The sequence below is a fragment of the Hypanus sabinus genome, chromosome 7, assembly GCF_030144855.1.
Source record: "Hypanus sabinus isolate sHypSab1 chromosome 7, sHypSab1.hap1, whole genome shotgun sequence".
NCBI lineage: Eukaryota > Metazoa > Chordata > Chondrichthyes > Myliobatiformes > Dasyatidae > Hypanus > Hypanus sabinus.
This window is the reverse complement of record NC_082712.1, coordinates 177,697,675-177,721,463: the sequence shown is the minus strand read 5'-3', so window position 1 is coordinate 177,721,463 and position 23,789 is coordinate 177,697,675. Positions and strand designations below refer to the sequence as shown.

Below are 23,789 nucleotides of genomic sequence, written 5' to 3'. Positions count from 1 at the left end.
TGACCCCGATGGTGGACGTTGCTTTCCTGTGGCCACACTCTGTGCAGGGTTTACCCATAATCAGAGATCCATTCCCCATGATGGACTGGGTCATATCCATTAGTTTTTTGTAGGAGTTTCTGTTTAAGGGCATTGGTGTTTCCATTCCAGGCTGTGACGTAGCCAGTCAATTTACTCTCCACAACGCACCAACAGAAGATTTTCAAAGTTTTAGGTGTCATGCTGAATCTCCACAAAATCCCAAGGAAGCAGTGGGACTGTTGTGCTTTTTTCATATTGCACTTGCATGCTGGTCCCGGGACGCGTCCTCTGAAGTTTAAAGTTACTGTCCCTCTCCACCTCTGATGAGGACTGGCTCATGCACCCCTGGTTTCCTCCTCCTGAAGCGAATGATCAACTCCTTGGTCTTGCTGACATTGAGTAAAGGGTTGTTGTTATGGCAACACTCAGCCAGATTTTCAATCCTATATGTTTCTCCCTCCTATATGTCACCACCTTTGATTCAGCCTACGATGGTGGTGTGTGCTTAGCCTCACAGTCACAAGTGTAAAGCAGGGAGGGAGAGTAAATAATTATTTCATTGTAGATCAACCATTCTCTAACTTTAGTTATAGAAATAGTGACATTTTATTTGTTCCCGTTGACCCTCACCAGTTTTTATCGATGCACCACGGAGAGCATCCTGCCCGGATGCATCAGAGCTTGGTACAGCAACCGCTCTGTCCGTGACCACAAGAAACCACAGAGACGTAGCTCAGCACCTCACAGAAACCAGCCTCCGCTCCATGGACTCTCTCTACATGTCTCACTGCCTCAGTAAAGCAGCCAGCGTGATCAAAGACCCCTCCCACCTCAGACATTCTCTCTGCTCCCCATTCCCATTGGACAAAAGGGAAGCACGTTCCCCCCAGGCTCAAGGAGAGCTTGTATGCCACTGTTATCCGACATAGAATCCAGCTCTTGTTCGATAAGATGGAGTCCTGAGCTCACAATCAATCTCAATACGACTTTATATGTTATATGACCATTGAAATGGCTCCCTATTGCTATAAGATGGACTCCTGACCTCACAATCTACCTCATTTTGACCTTGCACCTTATTATCTACCTGCTCTGCAGCTTCTCTGTAGCCGTTACACTTTATTCTACATTCAGTTATTGTTTTCCCTTGTTCTACCCCAATGCACTGTGTAATGATCTGATCTGTATGAACAATACACGTCAAGCTTTTCACTGTACACGTGACAATAGTAAACCAATTCCAAACAAGTGAAAATCTGCAGACGCTGGAAATCCAGAGCAACATACACAAAGTGCTGGAGGAACAGTTGAAGTTTCGGGCCAAGGCTCTTCATGAAGGGAGTCGACCCGAAATGTTGACTGTACTCGTTTCCATGGATGCTGCCTGGCCTGCTGAGTTCCTCCAGCACTTTGTGTGTGTGTTGCTCCAATTCCAATTCCAACCTGTTGGCTCGCAGTGATGACATTTTTTTCCCCGAGTGTGACTTTATTTTCAACATTGGAAGCTCTTGGGTTCTCTCAGGAGATATAGAACATAGAACATAAAATAGTACAGCACAGTACAGGCCCTTCGGCCCGCAATGTTGTGCCAACCCTCAAACCCTGCCTCCCATATAACCCCCCAAATTAAATTCCTCCATATACCTGTCTGGTAGTCTCTTAAACTTCACTAGTGTATCTGCCTCTACCACTGACTCAGGCAGTGCATTCCATGCACCAACCACTCTCTGAGTGAAAAACCTTCCTCTAATATCCCCCTTGAACTTCCCTCCCCTTACCTTAAAGCCATGTCCTCTTGTACTGAGCAGTGGTGTCCTGGGGAAGAGGCACTGGCTGTCCACTCTGTCTATTCCTCTTCATATCTTGTACAGCTCTATCATGTCCCCTCTCATGATGAAGTTCAAGGCTGACAACCTCCCAGGACAACCCAGAAACTGTGTCAATTAAGAATCAATTAATTAATTAAGTGATACAGTAGCTCTTCGAGTCACACTGCCCTCAACAATGTCACAATCCCGATTACCCCTAAACTCATCACAGCACAATTTACAATGACCAATTGACCTACTAACTGGTATGGTGTGTCTTTGGACTGTGGGAGAAAACCAGAATACTCTGAACCTATTAGAATGGAATTGCATGCCTCTGTACCTCCTGCCCCATGGTAGCCGTGAGAAGCTGGAATGGGCTGGATGTCGCAGATCTTTAATGATGAATTTTGCCTTCCTAAGGCATTGCATCCTGTAGATACCACTGATGGTGGGGAGGGATGTGCCCACGATGGTTTGGACTGAGTCCACTTCCCTCTGCAGCTTCTTACATTCCCGTTTGATCGAACTACCAAACCAGACCATGACGCAACCAGTCAGAACTCTTTCAACAGTACGCCAGCTGAAGTTTGTTAAACTGTTATTCTGCATCTGGACCATAGCACTCCATTATGTACCTATCCACCTTTCTCTAAAATGCTGAAATTGAATCCACATCCAACACTTCTGCTGAGGGCTCACTCCAACTCTCACTATCCTGAGTGAAGAAATTGTCCCTCATGTTCCCCTTTCACCCTATACTCAGTTCTGCTCTCACCCGACCTCAATGGAAAAAGCCTGCTTTCTATTACACTGTTTATATACCCCTCATAATTTTGTATTCTTCTATCAAGTCTCCCTTCATTTTCCTGTGCCCCAGGGGATGAAGTCCTAACATATTCCGTCCTTCATTTCAGCATAACATCCCATGGTGAATGGTGTAGGACAGAGCCCTCAGTTAGTGGTAGAGCCCATGGCATAACGAAGGCAGTGGGTGTACCTGGTGCAGATGATGAACGGGTCTTTGTGAAGCGCAAGGTGTTGACTACCAAGTGGGTGAAGTGGTGTTTAGACTGACCTCTAAGTTGGTCATCATCTGTCTAGGGTGTGGTACAGTTCTCATAAGACCACATCGTGGCCAGTTCACTCTCGATTTATCCTCTTGGTGCCCATGTTTCTGATTTCAGAGCTGCCACAGTTGCTACGCAAGAAGATGGAACAGCCGGTGGGAGAGGGAGCCTTGAGCCCACCAGCCTCTCCTGGGGATCACGAACACACATTGCAGGTATGTGTCACTGCCTACCCTCTGTTGGGGCTTTAGCACATAGATTCCCTGCGGCTGACTGACAGGGTATTGGGAAGTTGAAAAGTCAGAGTCGAGTTTATTGTCACCTGCTCAAGGCCATGTTGCAACAGTGCAACAAAATACTTACTTGAAGCAGCATTGCAGGAGCACGGCAACAGATAACAAGAATTCACACGAAAAACGGAAATTAAATATAAATTATACAATTACACCATAAACACGGGAGCAGAATTAGGCCATTCGATCTGCACCACCATTCCATCATGGCTGATTTATTATCCCTCTCAACCCCTTTCTCCAGCCTTCTCCCCGTATCCTTTGATGCCCTGACTAATCAAGAACCTATCAAGCTCTGCTTTAAACATACTCAATGACTTGGCCTCCACAGCCATCTGTGGCAATGAATTCCACAGATACACCACCACCCACTGGCTAAAGAATACAATCAGAACATAGAAATTTCATTTTAATGCAAAGATGTCAAGGTGTTGTTAAACTGTGGTGATTAGGGCTGTGCAGTTTGTTCAAAAACCAAATGGTTGAAAGGAAATAGCTGTTCCTGAACCTATTAGAATGGAATTTCAGGCCTCTGTACCTCCTGCCCCATAGTAGCTGTGAGAAGCTGGAATGGGCTGGATGTCGCAGATCTTTAATGATGAATTTTGCCTTCCTGAGGCATTGCATCCTGTAGATACCACTGATGGTGGGGAGGGATGTGCCCACGATGGTTTGGACTGAGTCCACTTCCCTCTGCAGCTTCTTACATTCCCGTTTGATCGAACTACCAAACCAGACCATGACGCAACCAGTCAGAACTCTTTCAACAGTACGCCAGCTGAAGTTTGCTAAGACTGCTTGGTGACAAGCCAAAATTCCCTTAACCTAAGAAAGTAAAGGTGTTGGTGCACTTTCCTTGTAATGACATCTATCCCCTGTAACCAGGGGTACTTAAATGTACTGGGTTCCTTTCCCGTCTCAGCATCAGAATCGGGTCTAACCACTGGCATGTGCCATGAAATTTGTTGTGTTACAGCAGCAGTACATTGCAGTAAATAATAGAATCTGTCAAATGAGTAAGAAGTAAGAAGTGTGTATGTGTGTGTGTGTGTGTGTGTGTGTATATATATATATATGTGTGTGTGTGTGTGTGTGTGTGTGTGTGTGTACACACACACACACACACAGAGTTAATTTAAATAAATAGTGCAAAAGTGTAGTGAGGTTGTGTTCAGGATTCAGAAATCTGATGGCGAAGGGGAGAAGCTGTTCCTGAGTCACGGCCACTGTGATTTTCCTTCTCCGGTGTTCTATTTCAGACACTACACCAAATCTGAATAAGAATCAGGTTTATAATCACTGACATAAGTCAGAAAATTTGTTGTTTGTCCAGTGCAATATAGAAAACATTTCTATAAGTTGCAATTAAAAACAAGTAAGTGGAGCAAAGAGGAATTGTCAGGTGGTGTTCATGGGTTCATTGTCCATTCGGAACTCTGATAGCGGAGGGGAAGAAGCTGTTGCTGAAATGTTGAGTGTGTGACTTCAGGCTCCTGTCCCTCCTCCCCGATGTTAGCAATGCGAAGAGGGTATGTCCTGAATAGTGAAGGTCTTTCACGATGGATGTGAAATCACCTTTTGAAGGTGTCTTCAATGGCATCAAGGCTAATGTCCATCATGGAACTGGTTGAGCTTACAGCTTTTTCCCTGATCCTGTGCACTGGAACCTTCATACCAGACAGAGATGAAACCAGTCAGATTGCTCTCCATGGTATATCTGTAGAAATCTGTGAGAGTCTTTCTACATGTTCTATGATTTATGTTGTATGTTTGCATGTTCTTTGACCTATGTTGCATGTTCTGTGTTCTATTCCAGCTCTGGCCAAAGCTGGTGAGAGGTCACGCCTTATCTATCAGGTCACCACGGCAACAAAAAGACATTCGAAATCCAGAGGTTGCAGGCTCCATCTCTCAACCTCCTCTAGAAACCAAAGTTAGAACCCAACTGACCACCAGGAGGCTGCAGCCGCCCCCCTCAAACCGGTCCACCCGGATTGTCCACAAGTTGTCATTCAAGGGCTCCAGTGACCTTTCAAAGACCAGGGAGGGACGAGCGGTGGAGTCACAGTTCCGGCCTAAAGTGAGCATCAGGCTCAAGGACACCCTTGGCCCAGAAGCCTCCTCATCCGAATGTGGTGGCACCAGAGGAGGAACCATGGAAGCAGGGGACAGGTCTATAAATGGAGATGGCATCAACTCTGCCACAGCATCGCCCCACTTTTTCATGGAAAAAGAGCAAGAGGATGTGGGGCCTAAAGGAGTGGAGAACAGTGCCGGAGAGATGTACCTCCTGAATCGCGATAGAGATGAGACCCGGTCCTCAGACTTGCTCCAACCAACCATATCTTCAGACATGCGTAACCCCCCCGAGTCTCCCAGTGTGGAAGGTGTCCACACCAAGAGTCCAAATCTGGAATCTCCCAAGTCTCCTCTGAGTTACTTGGTGAATGCATTTAGGAAGTCTTTCTTTGACAGTAGGAACTCTGGGCTGTTGGACACGGTGGACCAGACCAATGAGAAGAAAACAAAGATGAGGTGGGCCAGACCCTTCTCAAACAGTTTGTCTCTTGGGCTCTTCAACACTTCTACTCCAGACACTTTCCTGGCACCAAAGAGTGATTCTGTGAGGCCACGATCTCCTGTTCCCAACCAGGACATTGGATCATCTTTGGAACCACCATACTTGGGAGTTATCCCTGGCTCCCCCCTGCTCGGCACTTCATCTGAGGACTCTAACAGAGGTGGCAGGAAAGACAAGCGTCCTTCCTACAAGAGAGGGCAGCAGAAGGCGGACGAGCTAGGTTCTGGGGGGGATGTTTTGCCGAAGGTAGGTAGTCCTGGTTGGAGAAATGTTCCCAGCAGGATGACCAAGGGCTTCTTTCCCTCAATGAAGAAGGGAAGCCCAACCCAGGAGATCAACGAGAACCCAACCTCTGCTTCGGAAGTGGCTAAGGAGGGGAGTCGGAAGGGTGATGTCTGGAGGGTGATGAACAGCTTTAAGAGAAAGAGCTTCAGGCACAGAGAGATGAAGAGGTCACTGCCCGAAGTATTCTGTTCTATGCCTGCTTCCACCATCCAAGATGCTCACGGACTTGACACACTCCCAGGTATCTCTGTTTAAGGTGACCATACATGTAGGAGCAGAATTAGGCCACTCAGCCCATCAAGTCTGCTCTGCCATTCCAATATGGCTGATACATTATCTCATCCCCATTCTCCTGCCTTCTCTCTGAAACCTTTGAGCCATGACTAATCAAGAATCTATCAACCTCTGCTTAATATATACCCAGTGACTTGGCCTGCACAGCTGCCTGTGACAATGAATTCCATAGATTCACCATCCTCGTGGCTAAAGAAATCCCTCTTCATCTCTGTTCTAAAGGGATATCCTTATATTCTGAGACTGTGTTCTCTGGTCCTAGACTCACGTACTACGTGAAACATCCTCCCCATATCCACTCTACCTCGGCCTTTTAATATTTGATAGGTTTCAATGAGATCCCCCTCATTCTTCTAAACGCCTATAAATCTCAGGCTTGTATATAGTGACATATATGTACTTCATTAATAAATTTACTTTAGACCTTGAATCTAGAATACAGGCTCAGAGCTGTCAAATGTTAGCTGATTGTTAAATGTTAACCCTTTCATTCCCAAGGTCATTCTTGTGAACCTCCTCTGAACCCTCTCAAATACCAGCACATTCTTTCTTAGATCTGGGCCCATGGGTTGAGAGGGGAAAGATTTTAAAGGGACCTGAGGAGAATATTTTTCCATGCGGACTTTGGTGAGTGTGTGGAACAAGCTGCCAGTGGAAGTAGCTGAGGCAGGTATAATTTAGATGTATAAAGGACTTTTGGATATGTAAGGTTTAACGGTTTAGAACATAGAATGTTACAGCACAGTACGGGCCCTTTGGCTCACAATGTTATGCCAACCCCTTAACCAACCCTAAAATTAATCTAACCTACACAGCCCTCCATTTTTCTACCATCTATGTGCCTGTCTAAGAGTCTCTTAAGTGTCCCTATTGTATCTTCGTCCACCACCACCCTGGGCGAGTGTTTCAGGCACCCACCACTCCCTGTGTAAAAAGTCTACCTCTGGCATCCTCTGAAACTTCCCTCTGATCAATCACCTTAAAGTCATGCCCCTTCCTATTAGTCATTTCTGCCTGGGGAAAAAGTCTCTGGCTGTTCACTCAAGACAGTTGGTGGCTCTTGGCATCTTGTCCAGGTCACCTTTCATCCTCCTTTACTTCCGAGAGAAAAGCCCTCGCTTGCTCAACCTATCTTCATAAGACAAGTCCTATAATCCAGATAAAACTCCTCTGCACCCTCTCTAAAGCTTCCACATCCTTCCTATAACGAGGCAACCAGACCTGAACACAACACTCCAAATATGGTCTAACCAGGGTTTTATAGAGCTGCAACATTACCTCATGACTCTTGAACTCATTCCCTTAACTAATGAAGTTCAACACCTTCTTAACCACAAAAACATTTGAGGGATCTATGAATATGAACCCCAAGATCCCTCTGCTACTGCTAAGCATCTTGCCGTTAACCCTGTATTCTGCCTACAAGGAGTGAGGACCACGTGATCATGGGTAGAACATGCAAGCCCCACACAGAGACAGTGCCCGAGGCCGGGATCAAACGGACTCTGGAGAGGAGTGGATGTAACCCTATCTGCTGCACTATCACACCTCCAGTACTGTCTCCACCACCTATTCTTTACAAATGTTTCTGTACTGAAATATGTTAACACTGGCTCAGTCATACCCACAATCCTAACGCGACACACACAAAGCAAATATGAATATTTATGTTGTTAATTTGTGTTGTATGTTTGCAAGTTATTAATATTTCATCGCAGCACAATAGTTTTCAATTACCCTTTTGAAATGTTTATTTTTAAACCTCACTAGACAGGATGACGCCAACTGTTTTCCATTCAGCAGATGTCAGCCGTGTGTGTACATTTCCCAGATGCTACGCTGCCAAAGGCGATTTAGTTTGAAACAACAGGAATTAACGGGACAGATGAGCGAATGTAACCTGCAGCAGTGCAGCATCTGACAAGAATGTTATTTGTGTTTTATATATTGGTTTCAGAACACACCAGCCTTAACAAATCTAGTGCGAGTGAAGTCAGAGAGAGCCTTGCATCTTTTCCTATTTCTATTTCACCTTGAATTCATAATCCCTTGCTGTCATTGCAGAAAGCCAAACACTACACAGGCTTGTGAAGTGATAGGCAAACACACAGCTCAGAGACTGGGCATAGATGATAGACAGACAGCAGACAGGTTCAAACAAAACAGACCCTTTGACCCAACTGGTTCTGAAAGCTGGTTGCATCACTGCCTGGTATGGAGACGCCAATGCATAGGGTGGGACAGAAAGGTGCAGTGTTGCAAATTCAGCCAGCTCCATCGTGGGCACTAGCCCCACTACCATCGAGAACATCTTGGAAAGATAATGCCTCACTAAAGGCCCCCACCACCTGAGGCACACCCTCCTCACTACATCCATAAGGAAGGAGCCTGAAGACACACACACAACATTTTAGGAACGGTTTCTTCCCCTCCGCCATCATACTTCAGAATGGACAATGAACCCATGAACACTACCACACTACTTTTGCTTTTGTTTTGTGATATATTTCTTATTGTAATTTATAATATACTTTTACGTCTTGCATTGTACTGCTGCTGCAGAACAACAAATTTCATGACGTATGCCAGTGATATTAAACCTGATTCTGATTCATACTAACCCAGATGCCCCTTCCAAATTAGTCTCCATTTGTCTGAGTTTGGCCCTCTAAAGATGTTATGGATGTGATGGGAGGTGAGGACTTTGATACAACAGCTATCACTACAGAGGCAGTGCTGAGCAAACAGGGGGCCTGAAGATAGACAAGTCCCCTGGTCCTGATGGAATGCATCCCAGGGTACCGAAAGAAATGGCTGAAGTTATAGTAGATGGTTTGGTGCCAAGGAGAGATGTTATGGATGTGCTGGGAGGTGAGCATCTCGATACAATAGCTATCACCAAAGAGGTAGTGCTGAGCAAACAGGGGGCCTGAAGATAGACAAGTCCCCTGCTGATGCACCATCAGTAACTCTTGGAGACGGGAGGTGAACGATAGGCTTTTATTAGCAGCGAAAAGGGAACACGACATCTCGGAGACTGAGGGAGGAGCAGTGCCCCAATCACCTTTATACCAGGGTCTGTGGGAGGCGCCACAGGAGCGGTCAGCAGAGGGGCGTGTCCAGACAGGTATATGTAGTTTGCCACACCTGGTCCCGATGGAATGCATCCCAGGGTACTGAAGGAAATGGCAGAAGTTATAGTCGAGGCTTTGGTGATGATTTACCAAAATTCTCTGGACTCTGGGCAGGCTCTGGTGGATCGGAAGATGGTGAATGTCACACCACTCTTCACAAAGGATGTAGGCAAAAGACAGATAACTATAGAAATCAGTTAGTTTAACATCTGTAGTTAGGAAAATGCTTGAAACTATCATTAAAGAAGAAATAGTGAGGCATCTGGAAAGAAATGGATCCATCAGGCAGACACAGCATGGATTCAGCAAAGGCAGGTCCTGTTTGACAAACTTACTGGAGTTCTTTGAGGATATAATGAACACAGTGGATAGAGGGGAACAGATGGACTTTATTTTACAGACAGATCAGCCATGATCTTATTGAATGGTGGGGCAGGCTCGATGGGCCGGATGGCCTACTCCTGCTCCTATTTCTTATGTTCTTATTTACTTAGATTTCCAGAAGTTGTTAGATAAGATGCAACATTAAAAACTTATCCTTAAGATAAGGATACATATTGGGGGGGGGGGGGGGTGGATGATGTATTAGCATGGATAGAGGATTGGTTAACCAATAGAAAGCAGAGAGTTGGGATACATGGGTGTTACTCTGGTTGGCAATCAGTGGAGAGGGGTGTGTCACGGGGTCGGTGCTGGGCCCACAACTGTTCACGATATACATTAACGATCTGCAAGAAGGACCGAGTGTAGTGTATCTAAGTTTGCTGATGACACTAAATTGAGTGGAGAAGCAAACTGTGCAGAGGATATGGAGAGCCTGCAGAGAGAGATATAGATCGGTTAAGTGAGTGGGCAAGGGTCTGGCAGATGGAATATAGTGTTGGTAAACGCGACAACATCCACTTTGGAAGGAGAAATGGAAGAGCAGATTATTATTTAAATAGTAAAGAAAACTATAGTAAGCTGCTATACAGAGGGACCTGGGAGTGCTTGTGCATGAATCACAAAAGGTTAACTTGCAGATACAGCAGGCTATCAAGGAGGCAAATAGAAAGTTGACCTTCATTGCTAAAGGGATTGAATTTAAGAGCAGAGAGGTTATGCTGCAACTGTACAACTCACTGTACTAGTGAGGCCACACTTGGAATACTGCGTGCAGTTCTAGTCTCCTTAGTTGAGGAACGATATGCAGGCTCTGGAGGTGGTGCAGAGGAGGTTCACCAGGTTGATTCCAGAGATGAGGGGGTTAGACCATGAGGAGAGATTGAGTCACCTGGGACTATACTCAGTGGAATGAGGGGGGATCTTATAGAAGCATATAAAATTATGAAAGGGATAGATAAGATAGAGGCAGGAAAGTTGTTTCCATTTGTAAGTGAGACTAGAACTCAGGGGCATAGCCTCAAGGTTCAGGGGAGCAGATTTAGCATGGAGATGAGGAGGAACTGCTTTTCCCAGAGAATGGTGAATCTGTGGAATTCTCTGTCCAATGTACAGTGGAGGCTACCTCAGTAAATATATTTAAGACAAGGCTGGATAGATTTTTGCATAGTAGGGGAATTAAGAGTTATGGGGAAAAGGCAGGTAGGTGGAGATGTCCATGGCCAGATCAGCCATGATCTTATTGAATGCCGGGGCAGGCTCGATGGGCCAGATGGCCGACTCCTGCTCCCATTTCTTATGTTCTTATGTAAATCTTTCCAATCCATGTACCTGTTTGTGTCTTTTTAAAGTTGTTATTGTACCTGCCTCCACTACTTCCGGTGGCAGATTGTTCCATGTACTCAACAACTCTCGGGATCAACCATTTTTATGCAGTGGACCCCTACCATTAACTGAGAGTCCCTGGACCCAGCATTTGGATGAAGCAGTTCAGAATCTGAATCAGGTTTAATATCACTGGCATATGTCATGAAATTTGTTGTTTTGCAGCAGCACCGTGCGAGAGAAACAAAAACCTGTAAATTACAGTAAGTAAATCAATGAATAATTAAATAGATACATAAGTGAGTCTCGGACGAGAGGGCACGGACTCAGAAAAGAGGGGTGTCCCTTCAGAACAGAGATGAGGAGGAATTTCTTTAGCCAGAGGGTGCTGAGCCCAAGTCATTGAGTCTATTTAAAGTGGAGGATGATAGGTTCTGGATTAGTCAGGGTGTCAAAGGTTACGGGGAGAAGGCAGGAGAATGGGATTGAGATGGATAACAAATCAGCCATGATGGAATGGTGGAGCAGACTCGACAGTGGGAATAGGCTAACTTTCTCTCTATATTTTATGGTCTTATGATGTTGTTTGTTGACGCAGATGACAGATTACACTGGATGCTTCAATATTTCGACATATGTGTGACCAATAAAACTAATATCGCATGTTTTAATCAGGAAGGAAAGAAAGGGTCAGGCTGGAATGATGAAACTAGTGGATTGCTCCTCAGTTCGCAATGATGAAATGAGATCAAAAATTAGTGTTAGTTAATTAACGACCTGCAGGAAGTCAAAGTTGAGTTTATTTTGATCTGCAAATGTCTGTGTGGGCACAGGTGCAATGAAAAATTTACAGCAGCAGCATCGCAGCCACAGAGCATCAGATCAGCATCAGATAACAAAAAAAACAGAAATTAAATAGAAATTATATGAAATTTTTACTAAAGAAATTACAATTCCAATAATATTTGGAGAGGCCAGAATGTCAGGTATGCAGGATTGTCAACAACATGAAAATAGCTGGAAGAGTGAGGATATTTGGTTTCTGAGACTGGGTGGAGATGGTGGAACAGTGAATATATTTGGTTTCTGAGACTGGAATGAGATCGTGGAACAGTGAGGATATTTGAGCTCTGTGACTGGTAGAGATGGTTTATCAGTGAGGATATTTGTTCTCTGAGACTCGGTGGCGATGGTGGAACAGTGAAGACTTTTGGTTTCTCGGACTGGTGGAGAAGCTGGAACAGTGAGGGTATTTGGTTTCTGAGACTGGGTGGAGATGCTGGAACACTGACAATATTTGATTTCTGAGATTGGGTGGAGACGATGGAACAATAGCAATACTTGGGTTCTGAGACTGGATGTAGATGGTGGAACAGTGAGGATATTTGGTTTCTGAGACTGGTAGAGATGGTGTAACAGAGAGGATACTTGGTTTCTGAGACTCGGTGGAGATGGTGGAACAGTGAAGATTATTAGTTTCTGAGTCTGGTGGAGAAGCTGGAACAATGAGGATATTTGGTTTCTGAGACTGGGTGGAGATGGTGGAACAGTGAGGATATTTCGTTTTTGAGACTGGGTACAGACAGTGGAACAGTGAGTATATTTGTTTTCCGAGACTGGTAGAGTTGGTGGGACAGTGAGGATAGCTGGGCTCTGAGACTGGTAGAAATGCTGGAACAGTGAGGATATTTGTTTTCCGAGACTGCTAGAGTTGGTGGGACAGTGAGGACATTTGGGCTCTGAGACTGGTAGAAATGCTGGAACAGTGAGGATATTGGTTTCTGAGCCTCGGTGGAGATAGTGGATCAGTGAGGATATTTGTTTTCTGAGACTGGTAGCGTTGGTGGAACAAAGAGGATATTTGGTTTCTGATACTCGGTGGAGATAGTGGAACAGTGAGGATATCTGGTGTCTGAGACTGGGTGGAGATGGTGGAACAGTGAGGATATTTGGTTTCTGAGACTGGGTGGAGATTGTGGAACCGTCAGGATATTTGGTTTGTGAGACTGGTGGAGATGGTGGAACAGTGATGATATTTGTTTTCTGAGAATAGCTGGAGATCGTGGAACAGTGAGGATATTTGATTTCTGAGATTGGATGGGGATGATGGAACATTAGGGATACTTGGGCTCTGAGAAAGGATGTAGATGGTGGAACAGTGAGGATATTTGGGCTCTGAGGCTGGTGGAGAAGGTGGAACGGTGAGGATATTTGGTTTTTGAGACTGGTAGAGATGGTGGGACAGTGAGGATATTTGGGTTCTGAGACTGGGTGGAGATTGTGGAACCGTCAGGATATTTGGTTTGTGAGACTGGTAGAGATGGTGTAACAGAGAGGATTTTTGGTTTCTGACACTCAATAGACAATAGACAATAGGTGCAGAAGTAGACCATTCGGCCCCTCGAGTCTGCACCGCCATTCTGAGATCATGGCTGATCATTCACTATCAATACCCAGTCCCTGCCTTGTCCCCATAACCCTTGATTCCCCTATCCATCAGATATCTATCCAGTTCCTTCTTGAAAGCATCCAGAGAATTGGCCTCCACCGTCTTCCAAGGCAGTGCATTCCACACCTCCACAACTCTCTGGGAGAAGAAGCTCTTCCTCAACTCTGTTTTAAATAACTGACCTCTTATTCTCAATCCATGCCCTCTGGTACTGGACTCTCCCAACATCTGGAACATATTTCCTGCCTCAATCCTATCAAATCCTTTAATTATCTTAAACGTTTCAATCAGATCCCCTCTCAATCTCCTCAATTCCAGCGTGTACAAGCCCAATCTCTCCAATCTCTCTGCGTAAGACAGCCCTGCCATCCCAGGAATCAACCTAGTGAATCTACGCTGCACTTCCTCAATTGCCAGAATGTCCTTCCTTAAACCTGGAGACCAAAACTGTACACAACATTCCAGGTGTGGTCTCACCAGGGCCCTGTACAAATGCAAAAGAACATCCTTGCTCTTGTATTCAATTCCCCTTGTAACAAAGGCCAACATTCCATTTGCCCTCTTCACTGCCTGTTGCACTTGCTCATTCACCTTCATTGACTGGTGAACTAGGACTCCTAGGTCTCTTTGCATTTCTCCCTTACCTAACTCGACACCGTTCAGACAATACTCTGCCCTCTTGTTCCAGCTTCCAAAGTGGATAACTTCACATTTATTCACATTGAATGACATCTGCCAAGTATCTGCCCACTCACTCAGCCTATCCAAGTCTCCCTGTATTCTCCTAACGTCCTCTTCGCATGTCACACTGCCACCCAGTTTAGTATCGTCAGCAAACTTGCTGATATAGTTTTCAATGCCCTCATCTAAATCATTGACATAAATCGTAAAGAGCTGTGGTCCCAATACAGAGCCCTGTGGTACCCCACTAGTCACCTCCAGCCAGTCTGAGAAACACCCATTCACTGCTACCCTTTGCTTTCTATCTGCCAACCAGTTTTCTATCCATGTTGAAACCCTGCCCCCAATGCCATGAGCTCTGATTTTACTCACCAATCTCCTATGTGGCACCTTATCGAATGCCTTCTGAAAATCTAGGTACACAACATCTACTGGCTTACCCTCGTCTAACATCCTTGTTACACCCTCAAAAAACTCCAACAGATTAGTCAAGCATGATTTGCCCTTGGTAAATCCATGCTGGCTCGGCCTAATCCTATTTCTGCCATCTAGATGTGCCACTATTTCGTCCTTAATAATGGACTCAAGCATCTTCCCCACGACTGACGTTAGGCTAACAGGGCGATAGTTCTCCGTTTTCTCCTTCCCTCCCTTCTTGAAAAGTGGGACAACATTAGCCACTCTCCAATCTTCAGGAACTGATCCTGAATCTAAGGAACATTGGAAAATGATTACCAATGCATCCGCAATTTCCTGAGCCACCTCTTTTAGAACCCTCGGATGCAGACCATCTGGATCCGGGGATTTATTAGCCTTCAGTCCTACCAGTCGACTCATCACAGTTTCTTTCCTAATGTCAATCTGTCTCAATTCCTCTGATATCTTATGACCCTGGCCCATCCATACATCTGGGAGATTTTCCTAATGTCAATCTGTCTCAATTCCTCTGATATCTTATGACCCTGGCCCATCCATACATCTGGGAGATTGCTTGTGTCCTCCCTGGTGAAGACAGATCTAAAGTATGCATTAAATTCTGTTGCCATTTCCCTGTTTCCCATAACAATTTCTCCCAATTCATTCTTCAAGGGGCCAACATTGTTCTTAACTATCTTCTTTCTCTTCACATAGCTAAAAAAGCTTTTGCTATCCCCTTTTATATTCCTGGCTAGACTGAGCTCATACCTGATTTTTTCTCTCCCTATTGCTTTTTTAGTTAAGATCTGCTGTTCCTTAAAACTTTCCCAATCATCTGTATTCCCACTCATCTTAGCCCTGTCATACTTCTTTTTCTTTAATGCTATACAATCTCTGACTTCCTTTGTCAACCACTGTGGCCCCTTCCCCCTCTTTGAATCCTTCCTTCTCATTGGAATGAACTGCATTTGCATCTTTTGTATTATGCCCAAGAATATCTGCCACTGCTGATCCACTGTCTTTCCTGCCAGGGCATCCGCCCATTTAACTTTGGCCAGCTCTTCCCTCATGGCTCCGTAGTCTCCTTTATTTAATTGCAACACTGACACCTCTGATCTGCCCTTATCCCTCTCAAATTGTAGATAAAAACTTATCATGTTATGATCACTACTTCCGAATGGCTCCTTTACTTCAAGATCACTTATCAATTCCTGTGCATTACACATCACCAAGTCCAAAATAGCCTCGTTCCTGGTTGGCTCAAGCACAAGCTGTTCCAAAAATACATCCCTTAGACACTCCACAAACTCCCTATCCTGGGGTCCAGCACCTACCTGATTCTCCCAGTCCACCTGCATGTTGAAATCTCCCATAACGACTGCATTACTTTTAGCACATGCCAATGTTAACTCCCTAATCAACTTGTACCCAATATCCACGCTACTGTTTGGGGGCCTGTACACAACACCCATTAGGGTCTTTTTACCTTTACTGTTCCTCAGCTCAATCCACACAGACTCTACTTCCCCTGTTCCCAAGTCACCTCTTGCTAAGGACTGAATCTCATTCCTCAAGATATAGATGGTGGAACAGTGAGGATATTTGGGCTCTGAGACTGGTGGAGAAGGTGAAACAGTGAGGATATTTGGTTTGTGAGACTGGTAGAGATGGTGCAACAGAGAGGATTTTTTACTTTCTGAGACTCGGTGGAGATGGTGGAACAGTGAGGATATTTGTTTTCTGAGAATGGGTGGAGATGGTGGAACAGTGAAGATTATTAGTTTCTGTGTCTGGTGGAGAAGCTGGTACAATGAGGATATTTGGTTTCTGGGACTGGTAGAGATGGTGGAACAGTGAGTATATTTGGTTTCTGGGACTGGTAGAGATGGTGTAATAGAGAGGATTATTGGTTTCTGAGATGGTGGAGACGGTGGAAAAGTGAGGATATTTGATTTCTGAGATTGGGTGGAGATGATGGAACATGAGGGATACTTGGGCTCTGAGACTGGAGGTAGATGGTAGAACAGTGAGGATATTTGGTTTGTTAGACTGGGTACAGATGGTGGAACAGTGAGTATATTTGGTTTCTGGGACTGGTAGAGATGGTGTAACAGAGAGGATATTTGGTTTCTGAGACTGGTGGAGATGGTGGAACAGTGAGGAAATATGGTTTCTGAGACTGGGTGGAGATCGTGGAACAGTGAGGTTATTTGGTTTCTGAGACTGGGTGGAGATGGTGGAACAGTGAGGATATTTCGTTTTTGAGACTGGGTACAGACAGTGGTACAGTGAGTATATTTGTTTTCTGAGACTGGTAGAGATGGTGGAACAGAGAGGATATTTGGTTTCTGAGACTTGGTGGAGATAGTGGAACAGTGAGGATATTTGGTGTCTGAAACTGGGTGGAGATGGTGGAACAGTGAGGATATTCGGTTTCTGAGACTGGTAGAGATGGTGGAACAGTGAGGATATTTGATTTCTGAGATTTGGTGGAAATGATGGAACAGTGATGATATTTGTTTTCTGAGAATGGGTGGAGATGGTGGAACAGTGAAGATTATTAGTTTCTGTGTCTGGTGGAGAAGCTGGTACAATGAGGATATTTGGTTTTTGAGACTGGGTGGAGGTGGTGGAACAGTGAGTATATTTGGTTTCTGGGACTGGTAGAGATGGTGTAACAGAGAGGATATTTGGTTTCTGTGACTGGTGGAGATGGTGGAACAGTGAGGATATTTGGTTTGTGAGACTGGTAGAGATGGTGTAACAGAGAGGATATTTGGTTTCTGAGACTCGGTGGAGATGGTGGAACAGTGATGATATTTGTTTTCTGAGAATGGGTGGAGATCGTGGAACAGTGAGGATATTTGATTTCTGAGATTGGGTGGAGATGATGGAACAACATGGATACTGGGGCTCTGAGAAAGGATGTAGATGGTGGAACACTGAGGATATTTGGGCTCTGAGGCTGGTGGAGAAGGTGGAACGGTGAGGATATTTGGTTTCTCAGACTGGTAGAGATGGTGGGACGGTGAGGATATTTGTGTTCTGAGACTGGTAGAGATGCTGGAACAGTGAGGATATATCGTTTCTGAGACTGGGTGGAGATGGTGGAACCGTCAGGATATTTGGTTTGTGAGACCTGTAGAGATGGTGTAACGGAGAGGATTTTTGGTTTCTGACACTCGGTGGAGATAGTGGAGCAGAGATGATATTTGATTTCTGAGACTGGGTGGAGATGCTGGAACAGTGAGGATATTTGATTTCTGAGATTGAGTGGAGACGATGGAACAATAGTGATTCTTGGGTTCTGAGACTGGATGTAGATGGTGGAACAGTGAGGATATTTGGGCTCTGTGACTGGTAGAGATGGTGTAACAGAGAGGATACTTGGTTTCTGAGACTCTGTGGAGATGGTGGAACAGTGAAGATTATTAGTTTCTGTGTCTGGTGGAGAAGCTGGAACAATGAGGATATTTGGTTTTTGATACTGGATGTAGATGGTGGAACAGTGAGGATATTTGGGCTCTGAGACTGTTGGAGAAGGTAGACTGGTGAGGATATTTAGTTTCTGAGCCTCGATGGAGATAGTGGAAAAGTGAGCATATTTGGTTTTTGAGACTGGTAGCATTGGTGGAACAGAGAGGATATTTGGTTTCTGAGACTCAGTGGAGATATTGGAACAGTGAGGATATTTGGTGTCTGAGACTAGGTGGAGATGGTGGAATAGTGAGGATATTTGATTTCTGAGATTGGGTGGAGATGATGGAGGAATGAGGATATCTGGACTCTGTGACTGGTGGAGAAGGTGGAACGTTGAGGATATTTGGTTTCTGAGACTCGGTGGAGATGGTGGAACAGTGAAGATTTTTGGTTTCTGAGTCTGGTGGAGGAAGCTGGAACTGTGAGGATATTTGGTTTTTGAGACTGGGTGGAGTTGCTGGAATAGTGAGGATGTTTGGTTTCTGAGACTGAGTACAGATGTTGGAACAGTGAGTATATTTGGTTTCTGAAACTGGTAGAGATGGTGGGACAGTGAGGATATTTTGGCTCTGAGACTGGTGGAAATGCTGGAACACTGAGGTTATTTGGTTTCTGTGACTGGTAGAGTTGGTGGATCAGAGAGGATATATGGTTTCTGACACTCGGTGGAGATGTTGTTACAGTGAGGATATTTGGCTTCTGAGACTCGGTGTAGATAGTGGAATAGTGAGGTTATTTGGTTTCTGAGACTGGGTGGAGATGGTGGAACAGTGAGGATTTTTGGGCTCTGAGAATGGTAGAGATAGTGTGACAGTTTGGATATTTGGGCTCTGAGACTGGTAGAGATGGTGAAACCGTGAGGATATTTGTTTTCTGAGACTGCATGGAGATCATGGAACCGTGAGGATATTTGGTTTGAGGGACTGGTAGAGATGGTGCAGCAGAGAGGATTTTTTGGTTTCTGAGACTCGGTGGAGATGGTGTTACAGTGAGGATATTTGATTTCTGAGACTGGGTGGAGATGCTGGAACAGTGATGATATTTGTTTTCTGAGAATGGGTGGAGATCGTGGAACAGTGAGGATATGTGATTTCTGAGATTGGGTGGAGATGATGGAACAATAGGGATACTTGGGCTCTGAGACTGGATGTAGATGGTGGAACAGTGAGGATATTTGGGCTCTGAGACTGGTGGAGAAGGTGAAACATTGAGGATATTTGATTTCTGAGACTGGGTGGAGATGGTGTAACAGTGAAGATTTTTGGGCTCTGAGAATGGTAGAGATGGTGTGACAGTGAGGATATTTCGGCTCTGAGACTGGTAGAGATGGTGGAACAGTGAGTACATTTGGTTTCTGAGTGGGTGGAGAAGCTGGAACAGTGAGGATATTTGGTTTCTGAGTCTGGTAGAGTTGGTGGATCAGAGAGGATATATGGTTTCTGACACTCGTTGGAGATGTTGTTACAGTGAGGATATTTGGCTTCTGAGACTCGGTGTAGATAGTGGAATAGTGAGAATATTTGGTTTCTGGGACTGGTAGAGATGGTGGAACAGTGAGGATATTTTTTTCTGAGACTGGTAGAGATGTTGGAACAGAGAGGATAATTGATATCTGAGATTGGGTGGAGATGATGGAACAATAGGGATACTTGGGCTCTGAGACTGGATGTAGATGGTGGAACAGTGAGTATATTTGCTTTCTGGGACTGCATGGAGATGGTGGAACCGTGAGGATATTTGGTTTGCGAGCCTGGTAGAGATGGTGCAGTAGAAAGGATTTTTTGGTTCCTGAGACTGGGTGGAGATGCTGGAACCGTGAGGATATTTGATTTCTGAGATTCGATGGAGATGATGGAACAATAGGGATAGTTGGGCTCTGAGACTGGATGTAGATGGTGGAACAGTGAGGATATTTGGGCTCTGAGACAGTTGGAGAAGGTGGACTGGTGAGGATATTTGGTTTCTGAGACTGGTAGAGATGGTGGGACATTGAGGATATTTGGTTTCTGAGACTGGGTAGAGATGGTGGGTCAGTGAGGATATTTGGGCTCTGAGACTGGTAGTGATGGTGGAACAGTGAGTATATTTGGTTTCTGGGATGGATCGAGATGGTGGAACAGTGAGGATATTTGCTTTCTGGGACTCGTTGGCGATGGTGGAACAGTGAGGTTTTTTGGTTTCTGAGACTCGTGGAGAAGCTGGAAAAGTGAGGATATTTTGTTTTTGAGACAGGGTGGAGATCGTGGAGCAGTGATGATACTTGGGCTCTCAGACTGGTTGTAGATGGTGGAACAGTGAGGATATTTGTGCTCTGAGACTGTTGCAGAAGGTGGACTGGTGAGGATATTTGGTTTCTGAGACTGGTAGAGATGCTGGAACAGTGAGGATATTTGTGCTCTGAGACTGTTGCAGAAGGTGGACTGGTGAGGATATTTGGTTTCTGAGACTGGTAGAGATGGTAGGACAGTGAGGTTATTTGGGTTCTGAGACTGGTAGAAATGCTGGAACAGTGAGGATATTTGTTTTGTGAGCCTCGATGGAGATAGTGGAACAGTGAGCATGCTTGGTTTCTGAGACTGGTAGAAATGGTGGAACAGTGACGATATTTGTTTTCTGAGCCTCGATGGAGATAATGGAACAGTGAGGATATTTGTTTTCCGAGACTGCTAGAATTGGTGGGACAGTGAGGACATTTGGGCTCTGAGACTGGTAGAAATGCTGGAACAGTGAGGATATTTGTTTTGTGAGCCTCGATGGAGATAGTGGAACAGTGAGCATACATGGTTTCTGAGACTTGGTGGAAATGGTGGAACAGAGAGTATATTTTTTTCTGAGACTGTTGCAGAAGGTGGACTGGTGAGGATATTTGGTTTCTGAGACTGGTAGAGATGGTGGAACAGTGAGGATATTTGGTTTCTGAGACTGGTAGAGATGGTGGAACCGAGAGGATACTTGGTTTCTAAGACTCGGTGGAGATGGTGGAACAGTGAGGATATTTGGTTTCTGAGACTGGGTGGAGATGGTGGACAGAGAGGATAATTGATATCTGAGATTGGGTGGAGATGATGGCACAACATGGATACTTGGGCTCTGAGACTGGATGTAGATGGTGGAACAGTGAGGATATTTGGGCTCTGAGACTGGTGGAGAAGGTGGACTGGTGAGGATATTTGGTTTCTGAGACTGGTAGAGATGGTGGGACAGTGAGGATATTTGTTTTCTGAGAATGGGTGGAGATCATGGAACAGTGAGGATATTTGGTTTCTGAGACTGGGTGGAGATGGTGGAACAGAGAGGATAATTGGTTTTTGAGACAGGGTGGAGATCGTGGAGCAGTGATGATACTTGGGCTCTCAGACTGGTTGTAGATGCTGGAACAGTGAGGATATTTGTGCTCTGAGACTGTTGCAGAAGGTGGACTGGTGAGGATATTTGGTTTCTGAGACTGGTAGAAATGCTGGAACAGTGAGGATATTTGGTTTCTGAGCCTCGATGGAGATCGTGGAACAGTGAGCATACTTGGTTTCTGAGACTCGGTGGAGATGGTGGAACAGTGAAGATTTTTGACTTCTGAGACTGGTGGAGAAGCTATAAGAGTGAGGATATTTGGCTTTTGAGACTGGGTGGAGATGGTGGAACATTGAGGATCTTTGGTCTTTGAGACTGTTTGGAGATGGTGGAACAGTGAAGGTATTTCGTTTTTGACACAGGTAGAGATGGTGGGACAGTGAGGATATTTGTTTTCTGAGAATGGGTGGAGATCGTGGAACAGTGAGGATATTTGATTTCTGAGATTGGGTGGAGATGATGGAACAATAGGGATACTTGGGCTCTGAGACTTGATGTAGATGGTGGAACGGTGAGGATATTTGGGCTCTGACACTGGTGGAGAAGGTGGAATGGTGAGGACATTTGGTTTCTCAGACTGATAGAGTTGGCGGGACAGTGAGGACATTTGGGCTCTGAGACTGGTAGAAATGCTGGAAGGGTGAGGATATTTGTTTTCTGAGCCTCGGTGGAGATAGTGGAACTGTGAGCATACTTGGTTTCTGAGACTTGGTGGAAATGGTGGAACAGAGAGGATATTTTTTTCTGAGTCTGGTAGAAATGGTGGAACAGAGAGGATATTTGTTTTCTAAGCCTCGGTGGAGATAGTGGAACAGTGAGGGTATTTGGTTTCTGAGACTGGTAGAGTTGGTGGGACAGTGAGGATATTTCGGCTCTGAGAGTCGTAGAGATGCTGGAACAGTGAGGATATTTGGTTTCTGAGACTGGTGAAGATGGTGGAACAGCGAGGAAATTTGGATTCTAAGACTGTGTGGAGATCGTCGAACAGTGAGGATATCAGTTTCCAGAGACTGGGAGAGTTGGTGGGACAGTGAGGACATTTGGGCTCTGAGACTGGTAGAAATGCTGGAACAGTGAGGATATTTGTTTTCTGAGCCTCGATGCAGATAGTGGAACAGTGAGCATACATGGTTTCTGAGACTTGGTGGAAATGGTGGAACAGAGAGGATATTTTTTTCTGAGACTGGTAGAGATGCTGGAACAGAGAGGATAATTGATATCTGAGATTGGGTGGAGATGATGGAACAATAGGGATACTTGGGCTCTGAGACTGGATGTAGATGGTGGAACAGTGAGTATATTTGTTTTCTGGGACTGGTCGAGATGGTGGAACAGTGAGATTATTTGCTTTCTGGGACTCGTTGACGATGGTGGAACAGTGAGGTTTTTTGGTTTCTGAGACTCGTGGAGAAGCTGGAACAGTGAGGATATTTTGTTTTTGAGACTGGGTGGAGATCGTGGAACAGTGATGATACTTGGGCTCTCAGACTGGTTGTAGATGGTGGAACAGTGAGGATATTTGGGCTCTGAGACTGGTAGAGATGGTTTAACAGAGAGGATATTTGGGTTCTGGGACTCAGTGGCGATGGTGGAACAGTGAAGATTTTTGGTTTCTGAAACTGGTGGAGAAGCTGGAACAATGAGGATATTTGGTTTCTGAGACTGGGTGGAGATGGTGGAACAGTGAGGACATTTGGTTTCTGGGACTCGTTGGCGATGGTGGAACAGGGAAGAACTTTGCTTTCGGAGACTGGGTGCAGAAGCTGGAACAGTGAGGATATTTCATTTCTGAGACTGGGTGGAGATGGTGGAACCGTCAGGATATTTGGATTCTGAGACTGGGTGGAGATCGTGGAACAGAGAGGATATTAGATTTCAGAGTCTGGTAGAGATGGTGGGTCAGTGAGGATATTTGGGCTCTGCGACTGGTAGTGATGGTGGAACAGTGAGGATATTTGGTTTCTGGGACTCATTGGCGATGGTGGAACAGTGAAGATTTTTGACTTCTGAGACTGGTGGAGAAGATGGAAGAGTGAGGATATTTGGTTTCTGAGACTGGGTGGAGATGGTGGAACAGTGAAGATTTTTGGTTTTTGAGACTGGGTGGTGATCGTGGAACAGTGAGGATATTTGGTTTCTGTGAGGGGTAGAGTTGGTGGGACAGTGAGGACATTTGGGCTCTGAGACTGGTAGAAATGCTGGAACAGTGACGATATTTGTT

At 45.2% G+C, this 23,789-nt stretch overlaps 1 protein-coding gene across 6 annotated transcripts in view; it reads left to right on the top strand.

The window, feature by feature from the left end:
* The window catches only part of LOC132397426 (F-actin-monooxygenase MICAL2-like), a 301,318-nt gene that overhangs the window by 212,563 nt on the left and 64,966 nt on the right, over positions 1–23,789 (top strand). For all 6 annotated transcript variants that reach the window (XM_059976204.1, XM_059976203.1, XM_059976205.1 and 3 more), the window contains 2 exons: positions 3,017–3,114; positions 5,009–6,299. In XM_059976204.1, the coding sequence (XP_059832187.1) occupies positions 3,017–3,114; positions 5,009–6,299 (1,389 nt within the window). The remainder of the gene's footprint in view (positions 1–3,016; positions 3,115–5,008; positions 6,300–23,789) is intronic.